Source organism: Clarias gariepinus, chromosome 2 (genome assembly GCF_024256425.1).
Source record: "Clarias gariepinus isolate MV-2021 ecotype Netherlands chromosome 2, CGAR_prim_01v2, whole genome shotgun sequence".
In the NCBI taxonomy this organism is placed as follows: domain Eukaryota; kingdom Metazoa; phylum Chordata; class Actinopteri; order Siluriformes; family Clariidae; genus Clarias; species Clarias gariepinus.
Window position 1 is genome coordinate 48298208 of NC_071101.1, and position 17213 is coordinate 48315420.

General features: G+C 37.9%; 2 protein-coding genes across 2 annotated transcripts; both read left to right on the top strand.

Annotated features, from left to right (window-relative positions):
* Positions 1-820: 820 nt before the first annotated feature.
* Positions 821-4514, top strand: LOC128541289 (tripartite motif-containing protein 16-like). The gene is made up of 6 exons (XM_053511639.1): positions 821-880; positions 1270-1365; positions 1505-1738; positions 2452-2617; positions 2827-2886; positions 3106-4514. Exons 1-6 carry the CDS (start codon positions 821-823, stop codon positions 3657-3659), a joined length of 1170 nt encoding a protein of 389 aa, XP_053367614.1. The 3' UTR covers positions 3660-4514.
* An 11040-nt stretch (positions 4515-15554) lies between these two features.
* On the top strand, positions 15555-16544 carry LOC128509105 (trace amine-associated receptor 13c-like). The gene has a single exon (XM_053480679.1). It carries the CDS (start codon positions 15555-15557, stop codon positions 16542-16544), a length of 990 nt encoding a protein of 329 aa, XP_053336654.1.
* The last annotated feature ends 669 nt before the right edge of the window (positions 16545-17213 follow it).

A 17213-nucleotide genomic window follows, 5' to 3' on the forward strand; every position in this document is an offset into this window, starting at 1 on the left:
ACCTCAAATTTTACTTTCCCCAGCTAAATCAACTAACACTAAGTGGGGGATCCTGAGATCTTCACTGGCCAGTGTGGACATATAATCTCTCCACCTTGTTCTTGGTCTGCCCCATGGCCTCTTCAGTGCTTTATGTGCCAAGTATACCTACCTAGGGAGGTGAACCCAAACCTGGCTGATGCCCGAACCACCTCAACTGACTCCTCTCCACACACAGGAGCAGCAGTTCTGCTCTGACTTTCCCACAGATGACTGAGCTTCTCATCATCCTAAGAGAAAAGCCAGCTACCCTTCCAAATAACATTTTCTAAATCATATCCTGGTGTATCAGATAGTGAATATCAGTGAAAAACATCTACAAAAACATGGACAAATCAAAGATTTTTACAGTTTATTTTACACAAATACTTGGATTATATGTATGCAATGTAGGGAGATGAAATGGTTACCAAAGGAGTATTTTAGATTGTTCAAATTTTTGCTCCTCCTTCTCTCTCTCTCTCTCTCTCTTACACACACACAACTGAAGAAGAAGACTGAAGTCCAAGCTGCTTCTCCTGCTCACTGTTACACTGGACCTGGAGATGTGGAGTGTGATTTCTGCACCGGGAGAAAACACAAAGCTGTCAAGTCCTGTCTGAAGTGTTTAGCTTCTTACTGTGAAATTCACCTAAAACCTCATCTAGAAGTTACTGCTTTAAAGGAACACATATTGATTGAAGCTTTATCAAAACTGCAAGAGAAGATCTGCTCTGAACATAATGAAGTGCTGAAGATCTACTGCCGTACTGATCAAACCTGTATCTGTTATTTGTGTATGATGGATAATCACAAAGGACACGACACCGTCACAACCTCAGCAGAAAGAGCTGAGAAACAGGTGAGAAAAAAATACTTAAATAATCGTTTTATGTCCTACTATTTCATTTTAAGAAGACTATAATAAAAGCTTCTTAAACGTTTGGTAAAAAACAACTTAGTCATCAATTAATGTTAAGTGTAATCTGGTCAATGTTTACATTGTGTGAAAAACATTGAATAAAACCATTGTAACAGCACTATAATAGTATACTGTATTTAAAAGATCACTATTTTTTTTCATATTTGGACTTGTTGCTCAATGTAAGTTAAGACTACAAGATACAGACACCAGATAGAAACACACACAGCATTTACAGCTCTGAGAAACATGAATATATTTCTGTTTTACATTTATAACCAGGTAGCTCATACTTTATAGAAATCTGAATGTAATGTATCCGTTCTCAGAGTGAGTTAAAGGAGAAGCAGATGAAATCCCAGCAGAGAATCCAGGAGAAGCAGAAGAAGGTGCAGGAGCTGAAACAGGCTGTGAACACTATAAAGGTGAGCAGTGAGCAGAGACAGAGCTGCTCCTAGAAACACACACAACATGGACAACATGGAGTCATTTAGAGTCGCAGTAAGAGAGGGAATGATAGATGAGCATTAAATCCTGTGTGTGTGTGTGTGTGTGTCCTAACAGCTGAGTGCACAGACAGCAGTGAAGGACAGTAAGAGGATCTTTACTGAGCTGATCAGCTCCATGAAGAAAAAGCGCTTAGAGGTGACGGAGCTGATCAGAGCTCAGGAGAAGGCTGAACTAAGTCGAGCTGAACGACTTCTGGAACAACTGGAGCAGGAGATTGCTGATCTTCAGAGGAGACTCACTGAGCTGGAACAGCTTTCACACACACACGATCACATCCAGTTCCTCCAGGTAACACTCACTGTCTGATCTACAGACACAGATGTTATTCTTATACAATCTCTAGGAATATCTTTCTAATGTCATGGAGTGATGCAGAAGGAGAGGAATCCAAATGAAGATGAGTGACTGCAATGTTAGATGAGAGCATGGTCAAAAAGCGGAATGAGCATGAGGTGAGACAGCATAGGTGGGAAACGTTGGGTTGATTTGCTGCATGGTTGAGGCGAGCAGGAGCTTCACTGAGCAGGGATTAACAATTTTGGTGATGGTGAAAGGGCAGATGTAACAGAAAGAGAGTTTGCGGGAGGTGGTCTTCAGGGCAGTGTTACTGGTAGCAAACATGACTCTCTGTCCCACCCTGTATTCAGGAGCCTGAGATGAAAGCTGGGGCAGACGGAATGTTGACCCCCTCTTTGGAAGGGAACAAGAGTGGCTGATAATCTAGACAGCACTGGAAGGGGGACAGACCGGTAAATGACAAGACTTGAGAGTTGTGGGCATACTCTATTTGCGCAGAGTGTGGCTTAAGTGCTGGAGTAATCAGCATGAAATGCAAGACCAGTGTGAAAGGACACATGATTGGATAGGGAAAACATGAGCAAGTGGGGAAAGTGACAGTTTAGGAAAAAGTGGCAGATAGTTCGTGAATCATGACAGTTAAAGAAACAGTGAATATCCCCTAATGTAACAAGTGTGTACAGTATAACATTTTATTTTTGTAGTCTTTAGATTCTGTACATCAGTTTCCCTCAAAAATCAAACCAGATTCATCCAGCATCAGTGTCCATCAACATCTCTCATTTGATGGAGTGAGGAATTCTCTCTCAGATCTGAAGAAGAGACTCGAGGAATTCTGTGAGGAGGAATTCAACAAAATCCCTCCACATGGTAAGAGGAGCTGTTCCTGCTGGAGAAACACAATGATGGACGTCTTTACTCGCTCTGTGAAGTCTTATTTCTTAGCAATGCTCCTGCTGACCTTCCTGCAACTAAAATACTCATTTAAAATGAATAAACTGACTATATAACATTTAACTGTTTTCATGTTTTACAACCTGATGATGCTTTTTGTCTTCATTTCCCTTTTCTTTCCACAGCTGCAGCAGTTCAGATTTTTTCACTACCAGAGCCACAGAACAGAGAAGAGTTTCTAAAATGTACATCCCCCCACACACACACATTTCTAAGGATTACATTTTTAACTAACTAACTAACCACCTGTTCACTTCTTATCTATCTAATGTTGAGACACTTTTGAGACATTCAGATATCAGTGCACACAGCTGTCTCACTCTTCACATGAATATACAGTATTCTGAAACGTGAACATTCCAACATGTTCACATTGTTCAGTTTGTTTTTCTCTTTTATTTTAGATTTCTGTTATCTGACTCTGGATCCCAACACGACACATCGTAAACTCATTCTGTCTGAGAAGAACAGAGTGATGACAGTTAGTGGAAGAGAGGAACAGTACTCTGATCATCCAGAGAGATTTGATTCCTACTTTCAGGTGTTGTGTACAGAGAGTGTGTGTGGACGCTGTTACTGGGAGGTGGAGTGGAATGGTTATAGTGTGTCCATATCAGTTTCATATAGTGACATCAGCAGGAAAGGGCGGTGTAATGAGTGTGTGTTTGGATTCAATGATCAGTCCTGGGCACTGTGGTGTTCTTCTTCTTTTTCTTCTTCTTCTTCTTCTTCTCTCTCTTTCTATCACAACAACATTAAGACTGATCTCAGAGCTCCATCACCCTCCAGAATAGGAGTGTATGTGGATCACAGTGCAGGAACTCTATCCTTCTACAGCGTCTCTAACACGATGAAGCTCCTCCACAGAGTCCACACCACATTCACTCAACCTCTGTACGCTGGGTTTGGGTTTTACTGTGGCACTGGCTCTACTGTGAGATTGTGCAATCTACAGTAGAATAAAGTGTGTGGTGTTTTGTTTAAAATTCCTGCACATTACCACATTGTTGCTCAGTCATCTTTCTCACTATTGCACAACTTATCTTCACAAACACAGGTCAATAATTAACATGGTGAAAATGAAGGAGCAAATATAACCAGTAAATATCAAACATAATTTTCCTATCTGTAATTTAAAAAATCAGGTTAAAATATGATAGTTTTTACTGTATAGATCAGATATTTAATGTCTGAAATCATTCCTGTCTTAAATATGATCTTTAAAAAATCTATTTTCTGTAATTGACTTTTCCTGAAATCTTCATTTCATTTGTTTAAGTTGCCTTTAACACTGCTGTGTGGAAATGAAGCCATTTAAGATGTGTTACATTAAAAATAGCACATGTGATCATATATAAGCTTTAAGCATTCCTTTATTTAGGTGATGACTAATTAAAACTATAAATTCTTACCAAGTAGTGGTGGAAGAAATAAACTACGTAGTGAAGTTCAAAAGTCTTAGAAGAGGTTTAAAAGGAGATCCAATTCCCAGTGTAATTACTGCAGTAATTTAGTTGAACTTGAAATATTAACACCATTACAGTGGAATCTTGGATTAAAAGCATAATTCGTTCCAGAAGCGGGCTCATATTCCAAAACACTCGTAAACCAAATTGAATTTTCCCAAAAGAAATAATGGCAATTCAAATTTATTCGTTCCACAGCCCCAAAAAATAAATACATACAAGTAATTAACACAAAATATAAAGTAAAAATTACACAAATTAACCTGAACTTTACCTTAAAAAAAAAGTAAAAATAAATTCAGACAGATAAGTGTTACCGTTTATGCGCTGTGTGTGTGTGTGTGTGTGTGTGTGTGTTTAGGTCTGTCGTTACATGTGTGTGCGCGTAACTCGACAGCATGCTGTTTCTCTCACTCTCTCTCTCTCTCTCGCTTTTAGTGTGTGTGTGTGTGTGTGTATGTGTGTGTGTGTGTGTATGTGTGTGTGTGTGAGAGAGAGAACCGGCACGGTGTCAAACTAAGTGCGCCCACACACATAACGACAAGCTGAGGGAGAAAATGGATTTTTGACCTTCTAATTGACTTGCTTTTGCTTTACACGCGCACTGTACACACAAGCATACGAACACAAAATAAAAGATGTTTTACACACACACATGGTCACAGTGTTATAGTAAACTGTACATGCATGCACGGATGTTGATTATACCAGTAAGAGATTAGCACTAAGACCCATCAGAAGAGACGGTTACCCACAATTCCGCAGCATAAGAGAGAGAAAAACCGTTGGCTTGGTTGTGATTACGTGACGCTCGGCGTCAAAACAAGAAGCGCATGTGTGATACATGATACTTGGTACTCGTAAATCAAGATTTGTTCATTTTCCAAGTCAAAATTTTTAAAAAATCTTTGCTTGTCTTGCAGAACACTCGCAAACTGTGTTACTTGCAATCCAAGGTTTTACTGTATTTTTTACTAAATAAATTATTAAACTCTTATTAATTCACTGTATTTTACTTTGGTTTTGTTATAACATGATTTTTTATGGTAAAATTTTTTTGGCTTGTGATTTCCCAAATACTCTGACACATTACTGCAGAAACCTGTATTTTGAATTTTTACTACAAATAAAAATCACAATTTATAATTTCACTTTTAATATTAGTGCTCTTAATGAGATCCCGAACACTACATGATGTCCTGTTATTGGAAATATAACTACATTATGTTGAGCCACATAACACAACGTCATAAAGGTTATTTTTTTGGAAAAGCCTCATCCTGTTTCCTTTCTTACATGATGTGTATTGTCAATAACACATTGTTAGGATTAAAAGAAGAAGAAATGTGTCCGAGACAAGTTTTAAGCAACAGAGTAGGTACCCAATCGGAATGGCTATTACCACTGTACTCACCGCCGCGGCAAAACGACAACGACCAAAATAAATCAGTTGCATTTCAAAGTCATTTGTGAAATGACCGCCAGGTGGCACAATGTGACATTTTTACATGAAAAATCTGAACCAGACCTATTGATATGTACTGTACAATAATGATTAAAAAAAAAAAAAAAAACATAGGTTCAATGCTGTTTTAGATCAAGTTCACTAGCTGACAATTTTATACGTACATAGTATAAACTGTTATATAGTGTATCTCTGTATCTGTTTATTGGTATTTAATCTTTGGGTTATTTCCGGTACTTTAAAAACATTGTTGGGTTGCTCATATTTAAATTTTTATTAAATTTATAATATTATTATTATTTTGACAGAACTGGATTATGCATTATTCTCCAAATGGCAGCCTGCAAAATGTTCGAAATATTACTGTTATTGTGTCACAAATGTAGTTTTAAGAGTTGTTTAGGCAAGAATGCATGTGAATACAGCTCAAAACCTCCATCAGTTATTGAACATAGCATCTATTTAGAAAAAATGCCCCAACAATTTCGGAGATTTGACGCATTCTGTACTCTGTGTTCCAGACTCTTCGGTGGAGGCTGTTGATGTTTGATTTAAAGGTTTTCTTGTCTTGACCTACACAAAGCAGCGTATTCCCACCTGGGAGTTTCTCCAGCGTACTGTATACTGTATCAGATTGATGGACAAGAGTCCTTATCTGTTACATTTTATTAGGCAACAGTTTTTTCAGCCCAAATGTAATTAACAATATTTGAAAAAAGTTTTATTGTTATTGTTTATTAATATTTTGAAGTAAATTAAACAGTAATAGCTAAAAATAATAAAATAAATAGTTTAATGGTTTAAATTGCTAAAATAAATAGTTAAAATATTAAGTTCAAGCAGGCTTTATTGTCAATTCAACTATATACAGGTAGTACACAGTGAAACGAAACAACGTTCCTCTACGACCAAAGTGCTACATGCAACATAAATTTATAGACTAAAAAAACTAAACTAGCTAACTAAGAGACCTAGTTATCTGGCTAGTGGAGACAAGACAGATTGACCTGACAACATAAATTAACAACATAAATTAACAAAAACTTACTAGCTAGCTAGTTAACAAGGGGATTATTTGATGTCATGTGGGCATTATAAGATTTGTATTGAAAACTTCTAACTTAAAAGTGAAGGTTTTTATAGTCTAAATAAAAATGGTTTTCTAAACGTGGGCTATTGTTGTTTACTTTCTCCTCTTTAATTCCCTACATAGTCCAATCAGCACTCAACCACACACATAAAGTTTTCCAATGCACAGAGGAATTTTGTTGTACTAAATAATATTTATGCAGTATAGTCAGGGCCTATAGAAGAAGAAGGGGAAGGAGGAAGGCGTGTTCGTAAGCAGAGAGAAAAGAGGAAAGGCAAGAGTTTAGGAGTGATAGTAGGGACTTTGAATGTTGGGACCATGACAGGGAAGGGAAGAGAGTTAGTTGATATGATGCAGAGAAGAAAGGTGGATATACTGTGTGTCCAGGAGACCAGGTGGAAAGGTAGCAAGGCTAGAAGCATAGGATCAGGTTTCAAATTGTTTTACCATGGTGTGGATAGGAAAAGAAATGGAGTAGGAGTTATTCTAAAAGATGAGTTTGTAAGGAATGTTCTAGAGGTGAAGAGAGTGTCAGATAGGGTGATGAGTCTGAAGCTGGAAATTGAAGGGATAATGTTCAATGTTGTTAGTGGTTATGCCCCACAGGTAGGATGTAAGTTAAAAGAGAAGGAGAAATTCTGGAGTGAGTTAGATGAAGTGATGCAGAGCATCCCCAGAGGGGAGAGAGTGGTGATTGGTGCAGACTTCAATAGACATGTTGGGGAAGGGAACAGAGGTGATGAAAATGTGATGGGAAGGTTTGGTCTTCAGGACAGGAATGTAGAAGGACAGATGGTGGTGGATTTTGCAAAGAGGATGGAAATGGCAGTAGTAAATACTTTCTTCCAGAAGAGGCAGGAACATAGGGTGACATATAAGAGTGGAGGCAGAAGCACTCAGGTCAACTACATCTTGTGTCGACGTTGTAACCTGAAAGAGATCAGTGACTGCAAAGTGTTGGTAGGGGAGAGTGTAGCCAGACAACACAGAATGGTGGTGTGTAAAATAACCCTGGTGGTAAGGAAGGCGAAGAGGACAAAGGCAGAGCAGAGGACAAAGTGGTGGAAGCTGAGAAAGGAAGAATGTTGTGAAGTCTTTAGGGAGGAGTTGAGACAGGCTATAGGTGGTCAGGAGGTGCTTTCAGTTGACTGGACAACTACAGCCAATGTGATCAGGGAGACAGGTAGGAGGGTACTTGGTGTATCATCAGGTAAGGGGAAAGTGGACAAGGAGACTTGGTGGTGGAATGAGGAAGTCCAGGAGTGTATACAGGGAAAGAGGCTAGCTAAGAAGAAGTGGGACATTGAGAAGACTGAAGAGAGTAGACAGGAGTACAGGGAGATGCAAAGTAAGGTGAAGGTAGAGGTGGCAAAGGCCAAACAAAGAGCATATGAGGACTTGTATGCTAGGCTAGACAGTAAGGAGGGAGAGGGGGATCTGTACAGGTTGGCAAGGCAGAGAGATAGAGATGGGAAGGATGTGCAGCAGGTTAGAGTGATTAAAGATAGAGATGGAAATGTACTGACAGATGCCAGGAGGGTGATGGGAAGATGGAAGGAGTACTTTAAGGAGTTGATGAATGAGGAAAACGAAAGAGAACAAAGAGTAGAAGAGGTGACTGTTGTGGAACAGGAAGTAGCAAATATTGGTAGAAGTGAGGTGAGAAGGGCGTTGAAGAGGATGAAGAGTGGAAAGGCTGTTGGTCCTGATGACATACCTGTGGAGGTATGGAAGTGCTTAGGAGAGGTGGCAGTAGAGTTTTTGACAAGTTTTTTTAACAAGATCTTGGAGAGTGAGAGGATTCCAGAGGAATGGAGGAGAAGTGTATTGGTGCCAATTTTTAAGAACAAGGGAGATGTGCAAAGCTGTGGCAATTATAGAGGTATAAAGCTAATGAGCCAGACAATGAAGCTGTGGGAAAGAGTAGTGGAAGCTAGGTTAAGGGCAGAGGTGAGCATTTGTGAGCAGCAATATGGTTTTATGCCTAGAAAGAGTACATTAGATGCAGTATTTGCTTTGAGGATGCTGGCGGAGAAGTACAGAGAAGGTAACAGGGAGTTGCATTGTGTCTTTTTAGATTTAGAGAAAGCGTATGACAGGGTGCTAAGAGAGGAGCTGTGGTATTGTATGAGGAAGTCTGGAGTGGCAGAAAAGTATGTTAGAGTGGTGCAGGACATGTATGAGAGCTGTAAGACAGTGGTAAGATGTGCTGTAGGTGTGACAGAAGAGTTCAAGGTGGAGGTGGGTCTGCATCAAGGATCGGCTCTAAGCCCCTTTTTGTTTGCTCTGGTAATGGACAGGTTGACAGATGAGGTAAGACAGGAGTCCCCATGGACTATGATGTTTGCAGATGACATTGTGCTTTGTAGCGAGAGCAGGGAACAGGTGGAGGAAAATTTGGAGAGGTGGAGGTATGCTCTGGAAAGCAGAGGAATGAAGGTTAGCCGCAGCAAGACGGAATACATGTGTGTAAATGAGAGGGACCCAGGAGGATCGGTGAGGCTACAGGGAGCAGAGGTAAAGAAGGTGCAGGATTTTAAGTACTTGGGGTCAACGGTCCAGAGCAACGGAGAGTGTGGAAAGGAGGTGAAGAGGCGGGTACAGGCAGGTTGGAATGGGTGGAGAAAAGTGTCAGGTGTGTTGTGCGATAAAAGAGTATCAGCGAGAATGAAAGGAAAGGTGTACAGGACAGTGGTGAGACCAGCGATGCTCTACGGCTTAGAGACAGTGGCACTGAAGAAAAGACAGGAGGCAGAGTTGGAGGTAGGAGAGCTAAAGATGTTGAGGTTCTCTTTGGGAGTGACAAGGATGGATAGGATTAAGAATGAGTTTATCAGAGGGACAACCCACGTTAGATGCTTTGGAGATAAAGTCAGAGAGGCCAGATTGAGGTGGTTTGGACATGTTCAGAGGAGAGATGGTGAATATATCGGTAGAAGGATGCTGAGGTTGGAACTGCCAGGCAGGAGGTCTAGAGGAAGACCAAAGAGGAGATTTATGGATACAGTGAGAGAGGACATGAAGTTAGTTGGTGTGAGAGAAGAGGATGCAGAGGATAGGGTTAGATGGAGGCAGATGATTCGCTGTGGCGACCCCTGAAAGGGAACAGCCGAAAGACAAAGAAGAGTCAGGGCCTCTTATTCCTATTTATCCCAGGTTGTTGTTGTTGTTCTTTTAGTGTTACTGTGTGTGCTTTACAATGTCAGACAACATTCAAATGCAAATAATTTACTTTCCCCAGGTGTGATTCAGATGTTCTCACCTATACATTCAAAGAAAAGGAAATGCACCTCTCCCCACTTTATAGTTGGGATCTGGAATGAGATTTTCCTTATGATAACATAAATTGCATTGTTTTTAATCACTCTATACACAATAGTTTTCTTTTGTATTTTATAAAATATTAAAATTTTATATTTTATAAAAGTGCCAAAATTCCTCAAAGCAAAACAGCAAACTGAAAAAAATAATAATAATAAATAAATATAAAAAATAATAAATATAAAACTTTTATGTGGCTGCTGTACAAACCATTTTGGTTTGTTTTAAATTTTTATATATATATATATATATATATATATATATATATATATATATATATTATGTTTAAAATCCCACCTTGGTTAGAGGACATCAACTTAGTATGAGGCGGAAAAAAAAGTGTTTATAGTGTTAATTGAAATGTCAGCCTAACTTTGATACACTGCAATTCACCAACAATTAGAGCCTTCTTCCTGAAGTGCATTTGTGATATCAGACACTGATGTTGGACGAGAAAGCCTGGCTCATAGTCTCATCTCAAAGGTGTTCTATCAGGTTGAGGTCAAGACTGCAGGTCAATTAAGATCTTCCACACCAAACTCACTCATCCATGTCTTTATGGACCTTGCTTTGTGCACTAATGGGAAGTCATGTTGAACAGCAAGGGGTCGTCTGCAAACTGTTTCCACAGTTTGCAGACGTGAGTATGAAATTGTCCAAAATGTCTTGGTATGTTAAAGCATTAATATATACATAGAAAAAAAAAAGACACAAGATTCTTTAAAAGACGTGTCACCACAAGACTCACCAACAATATGATATCAATTTCTGATTTTATATTTAATTTTTAATTTTTTATTTTATACATGGCTTTTGAAAACAGCTATCTTATAAATAGACATGTATGTTATCATACTTTGTTATATTGTGTGTGTGTGTGTGTGTGTGTGTGTGTGTGTGTGTTTTGTATAACTCTTTCTTAATCAAGTGTGTTATTTCCCCTATGTTCAAGGTAATATCTAAATGAAAAGTATCATGTACCTCAACGTGTGTACTGTATGTGTGTATTTTGTTTTATCTGTATCTGTAAATTTGACCGTTCTGTCCTCTTGTGGTTATTAAAAGAAAGTGCACTGTGCACTCTAACAACCAGGAAAAAAAAATATTAGCATAAAGGTTCATGCACATTTTAAAATAGAAAGTAAGAAAGATAACTAATACGCCATGAGTCAACAATCTGACTCAAATGCAACAATAAGCCAAAGTGATCATTAGGGAAACAAGATGCAATATTATTGCACATGGATTCAGTCTCATGTTTTTAAAGGACCAGAAATAGACAAGAGTTTGGATTCATTAAGTTGTTTTGTCTTTAACACCTTTGATTAGTTGGATACCTGTGAGAGATTCTTCATCATTAAATGTGAGAAATGATAACTGGGCTCTTGGGCATTCTTGCAGTCAACAAACATGACCTTGTTGTGTCTTTTCATGCTGCTATACAATGAATATAAAACATTATCTTTTGTTGTTTTTGCTTAACATTCAATTTCTATTGTAAATTAAGATTCACCAAAAAAAACTTAAAAGAAGAGTAAAAAAAAAAAACTGTGTCAACTTGTGTTTGTGTATGGAAAGGGGCAGGTGAGTAGAAAGCTACCCACACCTGCAGTGAATCTTTGTGTGTTGTACTGAACAAAGAAGACAGTAAATGGCGACAGATTACAGGCCCTAAGAGAGAACACAACCAGAGACTTGAGCGAAGCTTGAGTACAAAATTAAAAAAAGACCCTCGCTAAGAGTGGAAAGCAAAAGAACCGTGTTACAGTGTGAAGTATGATAAAATGAGTTTTAACAGAGATTGGCCCACACAGCATGTACTCTTTATATGAAAAGCAGATGAAAACACCAGGCTCACCCACATATTTTACTACATCTAACTCATCACTTGAAGTTAAAAGCGCTATTCTTGAATTATGGGGCTGTCCTGAACTGGTCATTTGTAGTACTGATACAATTTGACCTTTAACAATGGCCATTGTCACAAAGCAGCTTTGTAGAAATTTACATTTAGTTCCTAATGAGTAAGGGGTGAAATTTAATCAGGCTTGTGAATTAAAATACAAGCTATCCCCTTCTTGGGATACACCACCGTGCGGCCTCCCATTTAGACTTATTCATGATAATAGGACATATACTCCCAATAATATTGTTAAAAGTCTTTTGGCAGGATACAAAATGTTCAACACAAGCTAGTGTGCATGAGCGTTAATAGGCAAGATTTGAACTCCTCTGTCCATTCTGTCAATGCATTGCATTTTCACATACATTATTTAGTCATTGTGAATCACTTAATATTAATAGTTCTAAAGGCGATGTTGAGGAAACAGAATTACACTTACAAATAAACAGACTACTCAAAAACTCTACTGCTACTACCTCCACAGGTAGTGGACACAGGTATGTCATCAGGACTAACTGCCTTTCCACTCTTCATCCTCTTTAGCAACCTCCTCAACTCACTCTTACAACTTTTTTTTACTTTCTGCTCCGCAACAGTCATGTCTCTTTCTCTTTCATTTTCCTCATTCATCAACCCTTCAAAGTACTCCTTCCATCTTCCAATGACCCTTCTGCCACCTGTCAGTACATTTCCATACCTACCACTTTAACCTGTTGCACATCCTTACCATCTCTATTTCTCTGCCTTGCCAACCGGTACAGATCCACCTCTACCTCCTTACTGCCCAACCTAGCATACAAGTCTTCATATTCTCTTTATTTAGCCTTTGCCACCTCTATCTTCACCTTATGCTGCATATCATAGTATAAAACTAACATCCATATATATTTTCCTTACTTCTGCTAGCTTTTGCCGGCTTAGGTAAACCATTGTTTTTCATTGCCACTTAAATAGTTTAGGGTAGCATGTATAGAACACTACTAACATGCTGCATTATGTAGTTTAGCACAAACATGTTATTTCCCTGTGGCTAAGCTAATGCCTTAAGAAGCTTACATGTGTTTGTAAATGTTTTAATGTATTTCACCTCCTTTTGGATAGCTTAAGATTATGGTAGCTAATATATATTTGGCTAAGTTTTGTTTAGGTTATGACACTGCTATCGGTAATGTTATTTAGCACAAAAAGGAGGCTCCAGTTGGCTAAAATACAGCCTTATGTACAGTAGTTAAGAGATGTATATGAATATTGGCTGTGGTGAAAATGTTTTGTTTAGCTTGTATTTACAAATACCTGCTTACTGAATGTACTTAATGTACATTAGTTTATTTTATTGTGTTATTAGGATGCTCATGATTTTTTTTTTTTGCTTGCTTTTTTTTAAATAGTTGTGAACATGAAAAAGATTAGCCATCTGCCCCATAAAAAGCAAAGGCAAACAAGCAAACAAGATGCAGACAATGTCATGGAAAATGCAGCCTGATGGCGAAATGGGTCCACAGACTCTACGATTCCCGTCCACACAGGAACCTGGACCACAACTGCCGTCTGCTGACTCACATTTTCCCATGAGTCTATTCAAACTGTGCTGTGTAGAGTCTGTGACACAACACAAATGCTCAGGCTTCTACAGCAACTGCAAAGGGACGCAAATATAAATGGACAGACTTCAACATCACTGAGATGTACTGCTACATTGGAATCATGTTTACATTGTAGTGCAGCCACATAAGGGTCTTTTTTATTTATATATGTATAGGCATTACTAAATAAGCTGATTGTGGAAAACAGTTGTGCCTTTATAAAAAGGAACCCATCCTGTTGTTTGCCCCATGGACTGAGGTTTGGTGCTGGCCTTCCCGCTCGCAAGACTACATTTCCTGGTCGCCGGAGGTCAGAGGTGACGCAAAAGGTCACCTGACCTGGCTTCAAGAGAACAGCTGGGAAAGAGCGAGGGGGGGAGTAGTAATGGTGGACCAGCACTGGTGTTATTTGTTTGGACGAGAGATAGGAGAGATTGACGTGGATCACTTTCTTTCAAAGATTTTTCAGCTAACAGGATTATCTTTGACTAGACAGATTTCCCAGACTTCTCACCCTCCATCATCGGCCTCCCAGATTTCATTATCCCCGGTGAGACCGAACCATATTCCTTAAGCACACAAGCAATAAACACGGACTTCGGACATTTATCTACTCTCTCACGCACACACACACACCCTGATTATTGTATATATTTTGTAAATATTGTTTACTTCTTGGTTTGGTTGTGGTGCATTTTTTTGTTCACTTTATTTCGTTTTTTGTACAATACACGTTTAATTTATTTACTTGTTTTTGTTTGTCCTTTTTGCTCACCCGGTTTCTTAACACAGCACGGAAACAAAGACAAAAAGATCGTTACAACATGGCCATGGTGAAGTTCTCCTCCATCACAGGTTACTGATTTTTCAAATGGGTACACTATGGACTTTTTTGTGTACACAAGAAAGAACAACATTCCCACAGGCCATGGCTTATTATATGATGCAGTGACATCTTTTTAGAACCTGTAAATTTTTAGGCTCGGGGTACCATGTGTACATGGACAATTTCTACACAAGTCCAAAACTCCTGAAATACTTGCTTACCATGACGTTTGGTGCATGTGCGACTTAAAGATAATTCATAAAAAGATCTGATACAACATTAAGTAATTACAAATCCACAATAATACCTATATTAGGAAATAAAATAATCCGGTCAAAATTGACCGAAAACGTTGAGTGTGAGGCAAAAAAACAAATACAACATGAGGTTTAAGAGAATATGATGTTGTTGTTGTTTTTGTTTGCTAGTTTTTTTTTGTTTGTTTGTTTTGATTTTAGATTAATAAACAAAACAAAATCCTGTTTTTAAATCTTAAATCCTGTTTTTGTTGAATCTGCTCTGACCCTGTTTGTTGACCCTGCTCTGTATGCATTTTGGCTAGTGCTAGCAAACCCGGCTGCTCTTTCTACATGTTGGTACTAAAGATTACCATTAAAGGGATTTCATACTCAATGTAAGTTAAAAGTGGCCTTACATATCTGCCTCTGATGCCTAGCATTAACATGCGTCCTCGTTAGCCTCCACTGTGACATCGGGTTTAACACTTTAACGGCAGTTACTGCACTTCCTTTTTCTCACATAATTTCCATCACTTGTTGTGTTCTTCTTATGGGTCCAACTTGTCAACAATATTTATTTTATATATATGACAATCTTTTTTTATGTCATAATCCATAATTGCACATTGCCCATGTTAGAACATACAATGAAAATGTATTTTGCTTGAAAGAATAAACAAATTATGTTGCTGTAATAAATCATGTTCACATAATATCAAATGAACAGTTCATATTAGTGATCGTAAAATGATATTAACTATAGCCTTGTCTAAGATTCACTAGATAGGTTCAGTGTATTTCTGCTGATATTTAGTTTAGGCCTTGTGCTCCAACAAGGCATCACATCATATCTATCATGCTGTCACTCAAATTAGGGAGGCGTGGTTCATTTTTAAAACATAAAAGCACCAGAGCTGCTAGTTTTATTTCTTATTTTGTAGACATTGGAGAAATGTACTCATGAACCCGACAGAGTTTAATCAGTCTAAACACTGTGACCATTTCTCCTGTCCAGAGAGATCTGTATCTCCTGCAGTTTATATCTTACTATATGTGTGTTCAGCTGCTGTGGTTCTGCTAACAGTGTGTGGAAATCTGCTCATCATCATCTCTGTTTTTCACTTCAAGCAGCTTCACACACCGACTAACATGCTTGTGCTCTCTCTGGCTGTGTCGGATTTCCTTGTTGGCATTTTTCTTATGCCGGTAATTTTGATCTGGACTATTGAGTCATGCTGGATTTTTGGGAGAGTTTTTTGCCTTATATACTGGCTTATTAATGGTATTCTCATAATATCAAGCTATAATATTGGTCAGATCGCTGTGGATCGGTATTTTGCTCTCTCAAACCCCTTTCTCTACATGAACATTGTCTCTGTGAGAATCACTCGTGTTGTAATTGTTTTGAACTGGTTTCTAGTGCTGGGCTATACCACAGCAGTCTTATATTTTAATGGAAACTTCAAAAGTTCTGTATTGTGTCCTGGAGAGTGTTTTCTCTTTCTCAATGAGGCCTGGACTGTAATTGATGTTGTATTTACCTTTATATTTCCACTTTCTGTCATAATTATATTATACACTCAAGTATTTTTAATAGTTAAGAAACATGTCACTGCTATCAGAGAGCATACTGATCACAGACGATCTAAAGTACAGAAAATCACTTCACACTCAATGAAATCTGAGAGAAAAGCAGCTAAAGTCCTCGGCATTTTAGTGTCTGTGTTTTTGGTGTGTTTACTTCCATATTTTATTTATAGTTTATTAATCAATGTTATTGAATTACAGTTAGAAACATTTTGGAAAGTTGTAATTATGTTTTATCTTAATTCCACTATTAATCCATTTATTTATGCTCTGTTTTACCCATGGTTTAGGAGGTGCATTAAATTAATTATAACTCTGCACATATTCCAAACAGACTCTGCATTAATCAATGTTCTTTCATGAAACATTTATTATTATTATTATTATTATTATTATTAATAATATGATTAATAATAATAATAATATTGGGTGTCTAAATACTGTATATGTTAAACTAATTTAAAATTTTCATAAAGTAAAAATTTTTATTCTCGAAGATAAATGAATGAAGTAGAACCACTATAAGAAATGTCAATAATACTGTAAATTAACATGCAGTAGGTTATGGGACATGCAGTACATCTGAAGACAGTGGCCTGTATATGTGTACGATTTGTGTATGCATGTTTTTTCCTGTGTATGCACAACTACTTTTTCATTTAAATGCTAAAGCTAATGCGCAAGGCACTATGGGATTTCGAGGCTGACAAGGACACAGTCAACACAGAATTATGCTGGTGTTGTGTCAAAGTTGGTTCCCCCATCATTGTGTGTTTTCTTAGCCCCATCCTGTAAAAACGGTGCATGGAACATGCATTTAGGAGATATTTTTTATTATTAATAATACAATAATAACAAGTATAATAACATCAATGATAACAACAGCAAAAGGGGGATACTTATAATAATAATAGAAAGGAGGCATTTAGTTCTTTAAAGGTATTTATAGTTCTAATGCGCATTTAGAAGAAGACGATAAAAGATCGATAAAACTGCATTCACACTCCCCCATACAGTAAATAAAAAGAAAAG